The sequence below is a fragment of the Lonchura striata genome, chromosome 7, assembly GCF_046129695.1.
Source record: "Lonchura striata isolate bLonStr1 chromosome 7, bLonStr1.mat, whole genome shotgun sequence".
In the NCBI taxonomy this organism is placed as follows: Eukaryota; Metazoa; Chordata; class Aves; order Passeriformes; family Estrildidae; genus Lonchura; species Lonchura striata.
Window position 1 is genome coordinate 8,844,374 of NC_134609.1, and position 15,027 is coordinate 8,859,400.

The following is a 15,027-nucleotide window of genomic DNA, read 5'->3' on the forward strand; positions in this document are numbered from 1 at the left end:
TTTTAGCTATTCAAAGAGAGAAACTTTTCTACTCCCTGATTTATGAAAATTGCAATAGTGCAATATTACATAGCCAGAAAAAAAGATGCACAAAATCTCTGTTCCTGTCCACAGAATTTCAGGTAGGCAGCTTAATGAAGAACTTATAAATGAAATCTTAGATGATCAGGTGTACTTTAAGACCTTACAGATAAAGAAAAGTCTTTAAGAAAAGTGTTAAGAGATAAATGGCCAAGATGGTGTAATTTTTATTTAACCACCCACTGCTCCAAGAATCACATTTTGAAGATATAAACAAGGGTCTAATATCCCTGTAAAAACAGTGAGAAGCTTATGGCTAGTTTTCAGATTTCACACCACATGCTGTGTCTACCACAGTCCCATGGAAGAACTTCTGCCTTCATGGCACTGTGCAATGAAACAGCCTTTCAGACACATTTCATGAAAACATTTCAGATCAATTATGGGTTAGGGAACTTGGGAGTGTTTTCCAAGCAAATGGTGCACTTTATTAAGTTCTACCTCACATCTCTATCACTTCCCTACCTATTAGACTTCCCAAACCTTTAACTTTATCACAATATTTAACGTGGATGTTTTATTTTCAGAATGATTGTGAAGCCTTTTACATACCATGGAAAGTGAAAGCACAAATATCTACTAACAGTGAATCAGCTTAATTTCCTCCAATACTGTGATTTCATGAATATTATTAAAAATACATAATTTATTACTCAGATTCAGTACAAAGGATTGTGTCATGAGGTTGGATCTTGTTTTGGTTTTGTATAAGTCTGGAATTTTTTTTTTTATTTTAATAAAAGCTTTGCAGCTGCTCTGTTTCAAAACTTTGAGCCTCAAAAACATGGGACTACCTATTGGAAAAGCACCATTTAGCTATGCAGTATCTGTGCATAGTTAAGACAGCTTTCTTCATGCAGCAGCTAGTCCTAACATTGATAATCCCTGCTCTGCATTGCTGGGTAATGGGACTCTCATGCTTTAGATGGTAATGCCTTTGGGATATCTAAGTTACTGGAGCTAAGCAAATGAACTCTTTTGTTATTGCTTTTATGAAATGAAGTCCTCAATGTAGTATTTTTATAATTTGACTGCAACAAAGTTAATGCCATTCTTCACAAAGGTGAAATTAAGTTGTGAGGCCACTCTGAACCAATGTAGAGTTGAAGGGCTGAAAAAATCACTTCATACCTTCAGGAAAGAAACATAATACCTTTTTAATTACCAGTAGAAAGCTCAATTGGGGCATAAAAGTAGACTTCACATGCTTAATAAAAAGTAACAAGGACAAAACCTTGGATCTAATCTGATTTCCTTCCCGCCACTGCAGAGACCCCTGGAAAAGCCGGATGGCCTGGATGTGTCAGACCAGAGCAAAGAACATCCTCAGCATCTGTGTGAGAAGTGCAAAGTTTTGGGCTACTACTGCCGCCGTGTGCAATAAACCTTCCAAGTGGCCTCTTCCCATCCCCATCATCCCGAGAGATTCTCTGGCAGCATGCGATCAACAGCAGCACAACAGATCAAGATAAAAGCTAAAATAATTGCCAATATTGCCTATCTAATAATATGCCTTACCATTAATAGAATGTAACATTTCTCCTGTGCATGTGTATGCATGCAATAGGTATTTACAGGACTATGATTTGTATACATATATATGTAAATTTATATATGTACACACATAAAGTGTTACTGATGATGTTCACAACAGAACTACAGTTACAGGTTCTGCTGATTGTTTACACAGACTCTATATCACAGCCAGGTGAAATGAAGTACTTTTCAAAAGGCAAGGAATGATATGCACGAGGAATATTTGTTACATGCATGGCTTTTGCAGAGGTTCAGTAGCTGTGGGGCCACTAATTGTAAGCACTCACCCACAACACGAACACTGTTCTTATTATATGACAAGACAAAGGAAGATGAAACAAGTCACAGCATAAAAGGGGAATTACTGCTTTCCCAGTTATAGAAAGTCTTAAGAGTTTTGTGCTGCTGATTTCTTGGACTTTTTTCTATTTGTTACCATCCCTTGGGCAGGGCTCAGGCAAAAAATTTTTAAAGGACATGGAAAAAAAGTTAATAATTGTTTGAGGGGTGTGGGTTGGGTAGGAAGGGAATGCCATAAGATTCCAAGAGGTTTTTGGAAGAGACAAAATTGGCTTGCTTATGCAACTACCAGATCCTTCTCTTGTCATATAATCCCACTGACATGGCCCCTTCTATGTGCATGGTGTGTTCATTAGACAACAAGCACACTAAATTTACTATGAATAAGGGGATAAGAATACTTTAAACTGACCCCAATGCCCTTAACTGAAAGATTAGCCAAACTTACTATTTATAGTAGTTTAAAAGACACTTTCTGGAAATATTTTTATGTCCTGTTTTCTACTATAGAAATTTGTTATAATATGAAACATGTTAGCCATAGGGGTGTTTTAAGGCATGGAGAGCACTCTACATAACTCTCTTTCTTTATGTCTTCCTGAAGAAGACCTACATACCTGGGGAGAAATTTTGGAATTATATTTCGTTGTCCCATTTCAGGTAGAGCTTTGCACAGGGACAGCCTGCTGCAAAGAACATCTTGTTAGGGATTGGCAAATATAAACTGAAAATACCTCGAGACAGTATCCTGTTTGTATGTCTACATGAGAGTACATTGGCAAAAGGACACAACAAGCAATTAATTTGTAGTGTTCACTAAAAAAATTAGAGGCATAATGTTTGAGATTGAGGGGGTTACATCAGCAATTTACATTTTTATCAAGTTTCCTTTAGGGAGATTGATTTGTGTGAATGATACTTAGAGAAAACACTTTAAATCCTAAATAACTTGATGTGAACTAAACGTAATGCAAAGACAGTGGGGGATTTATGCCAAGTGATAACAGGATGTTACCAGTATGTCAAGACAAGATTTTATAAAGAAAGTAGAAAACCTGTCATGAGCATTCACCTAGGGAACGTGAAGCTTCTGACAATTTGTTGCAGGGTCAAACTCTTGCCATTTCCCCACTTTGCTCTAAGCAGGGCAAAATTGCATCTGCTTGTTCAAGGGGATGGCATGTACATATCTTGCAAACTCCATTATTTATGGGCAGCCCAAGTGACCCAGCCTGCTGATCACAGCAATGGCTTCTGACCACAGCTCTCCCATAGCTCCCTGATTTTGGGCAAGTCACAAGATCCTTCTGGACCTCAGTTTCCCCAACTGCAAAAAGGGGGTAATAATACTTTAGTATACCTACCTCACAGGAGAGTTGTGAGGTTTACTTAATATCTCTTAAGTATTTTGGCATCACTAGATGAAAAATGGTGTGTAATGCTAAAATAGAATTAACTAAATTAATCACTTGGAGACTACTTCTGCCCTGTTAGCAACTCCAACTAAAATAGGTGAAAATATTATTGAAAGTAACACTAATAAACAGTTCCGTTTGCTCAGTGAAAATACGGAGTTTTAGCATTTTCAAATGAAAACACATTCTTTTGCACAGATTCACAAATTAACTTAGAGACAAATTCTCTCAGCAAAGATACTAATCTCTCTGTACAAGTAAGAAAATACACAAGCAAATCTAGGGGTGGATTTTCTAAGCTTGACCTCTAGGATTAATCTCAATAGATTGTTTCAAGCATGAGTAATTTTGAAAGAGCAGCATTTTAAACCAGATGAGCACTTAATAGTACAGGAACAAAAAAAAAATCACCTAGCTGGTTTACATCTAGCTAAAGAACATGTAGAAAAAACAGTTAGATGAAGATAAGGGAAAACATTATTTTATTTTCTCCCTGAAACCAAGATGTTGCTATCAAACATTTTGTTCAGTATTGAAATAATCTCCCTGTTATGAAAACCACTAAAACCAGTAAAATAGCACAAGTCTTTATATAGCTGTATTACTATATCACACACCAGCAGGCTTTGACAAAAAGGTGACTAAAAGATGCATTGGTATTTTCATGACAGTGCCCTATTAAGAATTGTTTATCCAGATTCAACACTGCCAAGCAATGCCTTTAGCTTATGGATTTTTAGATTGTACTAAAAATACACATGATCTCCCTTAAAACAACGTCTATAGGTGTAGCATAATTCTTGAGAGCATACTTATGAGAGCTCATATTATTGATGTGTTCCTAGGCAGAAGACATATCAAGTATTTAAGTGATACTTAGCATATCTCTAATAAAGAGGAGAAATTTCCCCCTGCCCTGGCGGTGGGGGAAAGCAGATGAAGAACAGAACGTGTGGAAAAGCAAAGAGCAATAATGCTTTTTTTGTTGTTTTTGTTTTGTTGGGTTTTTTTTGTTTTGTTTGTTCTGCCTAAGGCAGAGGCACCGGGACCTCCTCCCTGCCCGGGCTGGAGCCGCCTCCCTAAACCGGGCTTGGCAAGGCAGGAGCCCAGCTCGGCCCAGGGGATCCCTCTGTGCCTCCCCGCAGGACTCACTCCACTCTGGAGTCTGTGCAGCTGGGGTGGCTGGGAAAACACATCCACATAAGTAATTGTGTAGAACAGTTTATGACCATTGGCTTTTAGTGGCACATTTCTAAATTTTTATTTCAATGGAAAAAAAGAATGATTGATTATAAAATATAGATTACTTCTGCTCCCTGCCTCCCCACTCAAAGGTAATTCACCTATAGATGTAATCAGCTCTTTCCAAATCAGAAAAAAAAAATTGTTAAGGTGCAGATTTTTGACTGGAAAAATGAGGGACTGATTTATCTTTTAGATTTTAGTGACTGCTTTCTGATGTTTTCTAACTAGCTCTGCATTGAGAGCATCAGCTAGCAATCATTGAAGGCATTAGTAGACAGTATTGGCAGGAGTGAAGCAAGCATAAAAAGAGTTTTAAATCAATACAGGCCTCCCTAAACTGAGTATTGTTTAGGGGTGTATCTGAGAGCAGTTTGGCTCTGTGCATTTATTTGGCAAACTGGATTTTCAACCCCCAATGCTTGCTGTTGACAGCCCATCAATAGATCCTGTCCTATTCAATTTTTTTTTTTATTTGCACCTTTTCAGATTTTTTTTAATCTTCCATTTATTTCTTTAAAAGCAACAAAAACCAATCAAACACCCCACAGTTTGTTTCATGAGTTGGTCATAACATTTCATATCTAATTTGGAATGGGCACACTTCTGGAAAAATATTCGAGTAATTTGAAATGTGTGTTATAGGTTTTTAGCTGCTTTAACCTAATGAGGCTACAATGAAGCTATTACAAGTACTTCATTTAAAGGTGATGAAGAAATATCTTAGTAGTTTAAAGGGTGGCCCCATTTAGCCAGTTCCTACTGCTGCTACTACAGATGTAAAATGATGCCACACAAGCAAAATTTGAGGCATTTTTGTCTCAAAGTTGCTATTTAATTTCAGATAAATACACAAGAGTATATATTATTTGTGAAAATAGGTGTATTTTGAAGTTCCCCATTATATGGGACTTAGTTTTTAAACAAAAAATGTGAAGTTACATATGTCTGAGAGAGGCCTCATACCTAGAAGTATTAGCTACATTTTACCTTTTTGTATAACATGAAATTTAGATTATACATGAATTGCATACCTGTGAGACTAGCGTTTTTAAAAAAAAACCCGAAACCTACTTAAAACATCAAAAGTTTAGAGCTTTTGGAAATGTCAGACTTCATAGATTAGTGGTCTTTGTCCTGCAGTCACATAGAAGATTATTTTTGTCCTATTCTGGATCCTAAGAGTTATCCACTGAACAGTAAGCAATAAATCATCAACACGTGTTTTTCAAGTTAAGTCAATAGACATATATTTTCCACTTGCTTTTGCCAACATATTTTAAAATGTGATTGAACTATCCCCCATAGGAAAATCATTCTTTCAGATATCACTCCACTCCCAACTGGGCTTCCACCCATATCTCTTTCTTATCTGCAAAACCAGTGCTGTCCATTGAGTTTGCTGTATCGCTCAAGTGCTCAGAGGGCTGTTTGAGATCTTAGATATAGGGATGATGGATTGTGTTTCTAGGATGAATTTCAAAGGGACAATCGTGTGCAGTTACTAGCTATAGATGATTGATATAAATGTTTACCCCTGTATGAAGTATTTTACAGTTTTACTTGCAGATGTGTATTTATCTTGAGTTATACTTGACATAGAGTTTCTTTCAATTTTTTTTTTTAATACTATGTGTGTATTTTGGAAACCTTTTTAGATGTTAAAATTTTTGAATGGTTACAAATATTTCTTATAATACTGAATTGTTATCTGGAAACTCTTTGCAGTAACTTTTTTGTATATATTTGAGGGCCTTTTTAAAAAAGTATTGTTTGTTTTTTGGGCAAAGTTTTTACAATTGGGAAGCTTTCAGAAGGGCCTTCCTCTCATCTAGGATACTAACAGAGGTAAGAGTTTTCTTAAGTATTTTGCAGAACTAAGGATGTATCCTCAAGAAAATATTTATGGAAATAATTTACTTTTTTTTTTACAATGCTTTTGTCTGTATAAAGTATGCAACAGAACTACATTAAGAAGGAAATATTGTCTACATAAAATATTATATGAAAGTTGGTACATAATTCTGACAAAAAACCTTGCGATTCTTTAAGCCATATTGTTTTTGTTATCCTTGGATGAAAATATCAGTATTAAGTAACCAGTGTATTATTCAAGTGCTTAGACTTATATGAAAATGCTTATATGGTTTATTTATGTGTATTTGGGGAACGAGTGCTAGAAAAGCTATCACTAGACATGTAGCAAGTGAGGAGCAAATAACAGTATACTGTCACTTTATGGCCTTGTGAGAGACACAAAGGTGTTGAAAGCACCGTGGAGACTCGGCTTTCAGAAACTCCGAAGCACAAGTGGTGGTTTCAAATGGTGGCTCTTTCCTTCCCCATGGCTAGAGGGGAAGAAAGTTGGTTGGGACATTGTTTAACTTGACTTTCACAACTCTTTGCAGACTGTGAGCTCAGCTATGCAGTATCATCTACAGCAATAATATCAATCAAAGGATGTAAGAGAAAAGGATTGAAGTAGATTATTGTAGGGGTTTACGTTTATTTTAATTAGAACTCATAGCAATATAGAATATGCATGTGCACGTACTCGAAGCATTTTACACTTTACATTTCATGTAGTTTGATTATATTATGAAGGATTGAGTTTTTAGTTTGATATTTTACCATGCTAAAATGGGAGGTCTGCCCAGCCCTATACTGGATTCTTGTTTCCTTTAAAAGGTTATTTAGTACAGCACTCACTGCATTGTGTAATAGTGCTAAAACTAACACTATTTTATGAATTTCTTCAGCTTTAAAAAAATTAACCTAATGATTATTACATTTGTTAAACTGTACCCACTGACCTTGTCAGATTCAGTTGGCAAATTGTGTAATTTCTTTTTCTGTAACTGTTAATAAACTTGTACAGCTAAAACAAACAAAACCTATGGACAAAGGCCTCAGAGGTACCAGTTTTGTTTCAGCAATCAAGATGACAGCTTGCTCATCTGGTGACTTTGTTGCTACCAAGACTGTAAAATCTCTGTTGTGGATTGTCCATAAAATGGCATTCCGACATGTGCCTTATTTGCTGGATAGTACACAGCTTTCCTCTAGTATTCTAGCATTTTAATGCTGTATTAAAGTATTGCAAAAAAACCAGCAAGAGCGTGGCATGGTTTTCTTGAACATTCCTTCCTTGGACAATTTCCTCCCAGCTGCAGCGGGTTCCTGGTTATGGCCTGGCCAGCCACAGTCTGGTCCTGAGGAGCAAAGCTGCCCTACCACAGCCATGGGAAGAAGCCTTTCTCCTGCAGTGAGTCCCTGTGCTGCAGGGAGCCTGGTCACATCAGGGTGACAGCTCTTCACTGCCGGTGAGTCACCTCGGGTTAATGGTGCCAGCTCCTGGTTTTCACAGCCTATTCCTTTTCAGGGAAAACCTTCTAAAATCAAAGTACACTTGTAGCGCCTTTGGTTGGATAGAAATGTTTATGTGCCAGAAAGCTGCTTTAGTGAAAAATAACATTCATCGTTCTTTGCAAGCAAAAGAAGTTAGCAAATGCTTGTTGTGTATTAGCAATGCTCTTCTCACACTCCCAACCAAAGTTTGGTGGCAAGAACTTTTCTCCTGAGACTGACAATACTGTAGTGATTGGAAGTTAAAATAAAGGTGTCAAGAAATTAACTTTGGATTTTAGGCCTCTAATACAAGAGATTGCCTTCATTTAAAACAAGCAGAAAATTTTTATTAGCCACATAAGCAACACGTTTTTTTATGCCTGATCATCCCTATGAAATCCACTGCATATTTGCCACTTGGAGATCTTCCCCACATTGACACCATTTCTATCACATAGCAAGTCTAATTTCTGGATTTGAGTCCTCATTCAGTCCACATGAGAGAGAGCAAAAACACATCCATGTTTATGCATTTTTAGGCAATGGTGGAAGAAGAGGTTCACAAGGAATTGTACAGTTCTGAAGCATTGAAAACAGTGACTATTTCATCAAATGGTGAAAGATCGCCAGCTGAGCCCCATGGAAAGGGAAAGCACATATTCAAAACTTGTTGGTAAATTTTTTTTGAAAAATAAAACTTACTGCTCTCCACTTAAAATTTGGCTACAGCACTTTCCCATAGCAAACCCAAGCCACAAAGCCAAACTCTGAACTGAAATACATCTTTCTTTTTACAGAAGACCTGGGGCTTCCCAAAAAACCCACAAACACCTCAGATTTAGCACTCAGCTGAGACAAGAAAACATGCTGAGTAGAAATGCAAAGTCTTAGCTCCCTATTACCACATTTTCTATGATTCGTCAAAGAAATAGCTTTTTCATATTTAAACAAAAAGTAGATGAACACAATATGGCATCAACAAAAACAATCAAACTACTCTTGTGACATTTTTCATAGCCAAAGCATTTCCCCTGCCTGCTCTTTGTGAATGAGGTCAAGACACAATGCCCCAACCTGTTTGCAATGAAAGGGCCAAATGATTCCCACTACAGAAAAATAATAGGGCTTTCATTAACAGGGATTTCATATAACACTAACACTTCACAATAAAAAGCTGTTTCATTATTCTTTAATGAAAACCCATTTAAACAGCACACCAAGGCTCCTACTCCTCATGTTAGTCACATCACACCAAAAGCTTCTCCTCAGATGCCCCCATTGTATAGCAGGTGTACAGACTAGGCCTAAAATCCCAGCTAGGAAGGGGAATATTCACTACCATATAACACAGTCATATGTTTGCTTTTCTCTAGCGTTCACCTCCTGGACTTAAATAATTTGTCCCCTTTGTGGGGACAACCAGCACTCTTACTCATAGAGCACTTCTGTTTTATTGAAAGTAATACAATTGCTCTTCCTCACCATCTGTATCTCAAACACATTGCAGACAACCAAACCCAGAAAACTGGTCATTATACCAAAACTGCAAAACCTCATTCAAAAAGCTTAATACCTCTCACAATCCTTTTGCAAGCTTTGTAAGACATTTTGCAAATGAACATGCCGAAAAACACCTATCTCAGTCAGCCTTTATGGGGTATTTGTCCAAAGGACCAAGACTGAAGCAGAGGCAACTGCAGTAGTGAGGTGTCACAGCATCCCTGATGTCACCCAGGGTAGCAGAGGCAGCCAGCCCTGCTGTGGAAGAGAACAGAGCACTGTGAGACAGCCCTGGGTACAACATTGCCCAGGCACACAGCTCCAGGGCCAAGGAGGAGACCAGGAGCAGCAGTAACCCTGGGCATTCTTTGAAAGCTTTATTTCAATGCCACGAGCTTAGCTAAATAAAAATACAGTTGTCATTAAGCTTTTCCTTTATTTTTTTTTAGTAAGAGGTAAAAAGGGCCCTTATGTGCCCAGTTACCCAACCAAACTCCACACCTGCAAAGAAAGCAAATCATAGCCAAATGCTTTATGTACATTTTAAGGGGAGTAGGGTGTAAACCAAAGATCTTCTTCTAATGGCCACTCTAGTTTCCTGTTCACCAGCTGAGGTCAGAGAAGAGAATGCCATAAGAAAGAACATTATAAGAAAGCTTTCTTTTACACATTTTCTGAACACATCAAAGCAGCAGGTATGGGAAATCTAACACTAGCCAGCTTTCCATTAACTTTCCTTAGAGTTTTGCAACATAAAGAGGTACAACTCAAAGGATTTCCAAAGAGCCAGACATACCCCCTTTATTTCACCAAGCAAAACTTGAAGCAATAGTACAGGAAAACACTGCAGAAGTAATAGAAAGCAAGACCTCAAAATTCCCTCCTTGCAAATAAAACAATGATAAATAGACAAATACCACTAGCACAAGGAAAAAAAAAAAACTTCTGCTGAGTACCCTCAGGTCAAAATTCAGAGAACTGAAACCCACAGCCCCTAGAAAAGGCCTCCTTTTTCTCAGCCTCCCTTAAATTGGCTACTAGCCCTGATTGCTGAGGGCTCCATCTGTGCTGGCCAGCTGTGTGGGGGGTGGGAAAGGGATGGAGGGGAATGGGGGTGGGCACCAGCTCCTCCACAGGTGCAAGGGCTTCCTGCCTGGCTGTGCCTGCTGCAGCACTAACCCAAGAGCCCTCTCCAACAGTGGGGCAGGAAAAAAGAGCACAGGCATCAGTGCCACCAACAGGAATCCTCACATTCTGCTGGGAGGCGAAGGATAGCTCAGTTCACATCTAGGAGGCAGGTCTTATTTTAATGTTCACAGGAACTGAAAGATCAACACAGTTAAATCTTCAGCAGCTGTAGAAATTTCACTAAGGGATATACACAAGTAAACTTCACTAGGCAGAATCTTGAATAGAAATTGCTTTCCAACATGCCTGGCTAACGCATCTGAATGTCTTAGACAATTTGTGAATACAAAGCAATTACACACAGCAAATAATACCTTGCCCAGCTACTAAGCTGTGGTTACTTCTTTGGATACTTGGCTACAAGTTTTTGCATTTGTTTAATTAAACTGAAGCAAAAGTGTCTGAGTTAAATAAAGACAATCACTGACACCAACGTGTTCCAGGATTTGAAGGACTGAAACTAGGTTTATTAACTTGGAGGTGAACAGTAATGCACTGGTTCAGAGTAGCAAAAGCAAAACCAGACACAAGTAGCAGCTGACAAGAGTCCCTGATGCTCAGTGAAAGACACCCCAAATGGTGCATATTGAATAACATATTTTAAATTAGTTAGTAATATCAGGAATAAGTGCATTGTGTTATTTTGGATTGTTCAACTCAGTCATGATAGTTTAAAAAAAGAGACAGATGGTTTGGAAGTAGGAACAAGAAACTAAAGAGAAAACATCATTATATGATCCTTATCACTTTCAAAGGACAAAATTGAAATCAAAAATTCAGAAATGATGAAATGAAAGAAATTATATCCTTGTGAAAGGCAACTGTGCACTGGGACTCCATCTTCTGGAAAAGAGATCATTAAGGGCAGATGTGGTAGTATCCCACAATATAATAAATGACACAAATAAGGGAAGAAATATTAATTGCTTCTACAACTCTCCTCAAGGAAGGGAATTTTGGATACAAACATCTGAGGTAATATAATTAAAACAAAAATTTCACACGGCAGACTGAAATGCATAGTCATGGGATATTCTAGCTGTCAAAAGAATAAATGAGATCAAAACCAACCACTAAACCACATTAAAAAAAATTAAACTCCGCAAGGGTTATTAACCACGAAGCTGTGACCCTGCCCAGGAAGTCTCAAAGCACAGAAGCTGCCTGCAGCAAGAGGCTGCCTGCCTGTGGTTCGTATCTTTTCCCTCACTAAACTGCTGTAGGAAAGGATCTCTGAGTAGGTGCTAGTCTGGTTGTTGTCCTGGCCCAAGGATTATTTTTTTGTGTGACATTGGGAGCTGCAGTATGTGAATGTAAACATACTTCAGCCCCGAAAGTAGGGAAATATGTGGTACCCAACAGGCACCTGACAGCTGCTGGGGAAGACTCAGACATGCCCAGGGAAATACCCTTCATGCTCTGAAAGAAGATCTTGCAACTCACCTATGCTCATGCTTAGTTGGGCTAATTGGCAGGGAACTAATTGAAAACTACCATAATTTGTAGTCTCCAACAGAATATTACACTACTGTACCATGGTTTTTTTTTGTTTGGGTTTAATTTTTTAAAATTCTTTGCATACAGTATTTTTTAAAAAGCTATTCCTAATTAGCTGTGTTTAAAGCTATTTTAAACGCATCTATACACTGCATTCCTTTTTGCTGGGCCACACCACCACTGTTGCTCTCCAAGTGGCAAGGACGGGGTTTAGCCCTTGATTAGCCTCACCATATGGTTTTCTGGGGTCACAAAAGAATTTACTGTGCCAAGGAAAATTTCTAAGAGGTGTTTAATCACCTCTTAGGATCCAGAAGGTCCAGTAAATGGAGCTCATAACAATGAGGTTATAGCCCTGGCTGAGCCACGCACCGTGTCAGATGGGAGGCAGCCAGGCTGTGCTGGGCTCCCACAGTGGTGCCAGCACTGGCCACAGCCAAGGATGCCCTGAATTAACAAGGAGGTTGGTTAGCCTGCACCCATGTTTCCCCATCTACTCATTTTAAGTCATGCCTTTTACTCCAAGGGTGCAGCTTCACACCCAGGAGCTGCAGGAAAGGCATGATCTGGGTTAAGAAAACCTTTATCTTTTCTGTCATAAATATCTCTGTCCGTATCTCTACACATGGAGGAAATGTCAGTCTGAGGGAGAAATATTCAAACCAAAGAAGATACATCAGGAGGCTTTTGTAAAACAAATGTAGCCAAGAGAAGAAAGTGACCTTTTTCTCCCCTGATTTCCTTCCTACACTGAACCCTGTGCACCTCTTTGCAAGAATTTAGCACAAGAGAAGAAGAAATAGGGTCTCAAATAAGGCTTTACAGACCCAGCCAAGGGGAAATTCAGCCTGAAGTATGTATGTTTTGCTCTCTCAAGGACTGTAGGTGTGAAGTAAATCTTAGATTTTTAAAAAAATAATTTGATGCACTTCATAAACATGATGTTCCCTTCAACACCTTGCCAGTTAAATCTGGCTGATGTCAAACAGCTTTCTAAATATGATAAGTAGGGGAAATTTGTCACCTGGGTTCTTTTTGTAAAGATAGACAATACAGCAGGTGGTGATGGGCTGTGCCACTTTCACCCTGGCACATATTCTGGTTTTCTTAAGAGTTAAAAATGTTACTTTTTTCTTAGCGCAGATACTGCCTAGTCTCCAGCATGTAACCAATCCCTTTCAGGGATACCAAAGAAAGGGAAAAGGAAAAGGAAAAGGAAAAGGAAAAGGAAAAGGAAAAGGAAAAGGAAAAGGAAAAGGAAATCTGCTACTAATTCACTCCAAGGCTGTGTTCTGTTACCCAAAACAAGCAAGCAAACAAACAAAAAAGCCCCCAAACTAATTTCCTAAAAAACTCAGCTGGGTAGAGTCTGTTCAGTGACTAGAATGAGACATGTATGTTTACATCATAAAATTGGTGAACTTCATCAGAGGCTCCTTCATCTATAGATATAGGTTGTAAGTGATTGTGCCCAAAATAAATGGAACTGTAAATTTCAAGTCCCTCTATGCCTCGTACCTCCCCACTATCTCTAGCATCTCTCAACCCCTCCCCACCACTTGTATTTTAGAGTTATTGCCCATTTTAAGTCCAAAGTTGTATTACATGATTTGCACTGTCTCTAGTTTTTCACAAACATATTTAGAATTACATTAACATGCTGTCCCCTCCAAAAATCCTTAACTGTGTTGCCACATACATTCCAGCCCTTGCCCCACACCACCTGCAACACAGGCAAACATCCTGGTGCCCTCCACTCTTAAAAAACTCCTTTGTTCTGCAGAAGGATGCAGGTAAGTGACCACAGCCATCTCCCTTCCCTCACAAGAAGGAAATAAAGGTCTCTGTATTCCAGTCAAAATTGTGATTTCTGGTCTTTCTCACACAGTCCTAGTCACTGGCTTAGCAGAGAACCAAAAAAGTCTCTCCAAAACAGATGAGGCAGACAGCACGGCTTTCTAAGGGCTGTGAGCTGAGTTCATGCTTGCTCCACTCGTCCCAGGTGTGGCCAATTGAAGCTGGGTTACAGCCAAATAATCACGGCCTTTTCTTCTTCCTGAAGCTCCTTCTGTCAAACCTCACTGCAAGAGCTCCAGGAGGATTTCCCATCAGGGAGGAATCTGATTTTTCTGCCCTATGAATGGCCTGGTTGGAGCCTCTTTGCTTGTTTTGGTGGAGCCACTGCACAGCTCCTTGGGGTGGAGCACAAGCTGCTGGGGGGCACATTGCTCCCCTTGGCCTTAGCAAAGACAAGTTACAGAGAGCAATGGTTTTGCAGCACAACAGAAACCATCCCAACCAGAGAATGCTGGGTATGGAAATTATCTTCCTGATTTCTCCTTTCAGCACATTTTGTTGCCTAGCGAGAAGGAGGCCGAGATGGAAGGAGCAGACGGGTCTGCAGGATCGGTGCTGGCAAAACGTGGAAAATTTTACAGTTTCTGGCTCCAGCCCCAGCTTGTCCCCACTTTCCACGAATGCCTAATTGAGACTGTCTGGCTTTTTCCACAGAGGTGGGAGCCAGTTTCCAGGCAGGGCATATGGGTGTATTCTGTAAGTCTTTGCCTTGTAAAGTTTTAGCACCCAGAAAAGCCTCCTGTCTCCAGGATGATTCAATTGGCTGGTGAGGGAGTGGCTGCCAGGCAGGGTGAGGGTTATTGCAGTTGACAGGAAAAAACAGAGGGTAGAAGAGGGGAAAGAGCAGCTTTCTTGTAAGGAAATGATGCCAGAGCAATCACCTCATTTTGTATGGGGCATGGGCCCATTCAGGGTACTACACTAAGGTCCCTGCAAGACAGAGGACACATCTACAGCCACAGCACAGGTGCATTGGGAAGCAGGGTGAGGGTGCAGCCACTGTGGCTGTTCATCCCTTGTTGACACCTGTGGTGCTTCTGGTGTGATCCATGAGCAGGACACT

General features: G+C 39.4%; 1 protein-coding gene across 1 annotated transcript in view; it reads left to right on the plus strand.

Annotated features, from left to right (window-relative positions):
• ZCCHC24 (zinc finger CCHC-type containing 24) overlaps positions 1 to 7,685 on the plus strand; it is a 103,434-nt gene extending 95,749 nt beyond the window's left edge. The window contains exon 4 of the mRNA XM_021526675.3: positions 1,352 to 7,685. Within this exon, the coding sequence (XP_021382350.1) occupies positions 1,352 to 1,465 (114 nt within the window). The 3' untranslated portion in view covers positions 1,466 to 7,685. The remainder of the gene's footprint in view (positions 1 to 1,351) is intronic.
• Positions 7,686 to 15,027: the final 7,342 nt, after the last annotated feature.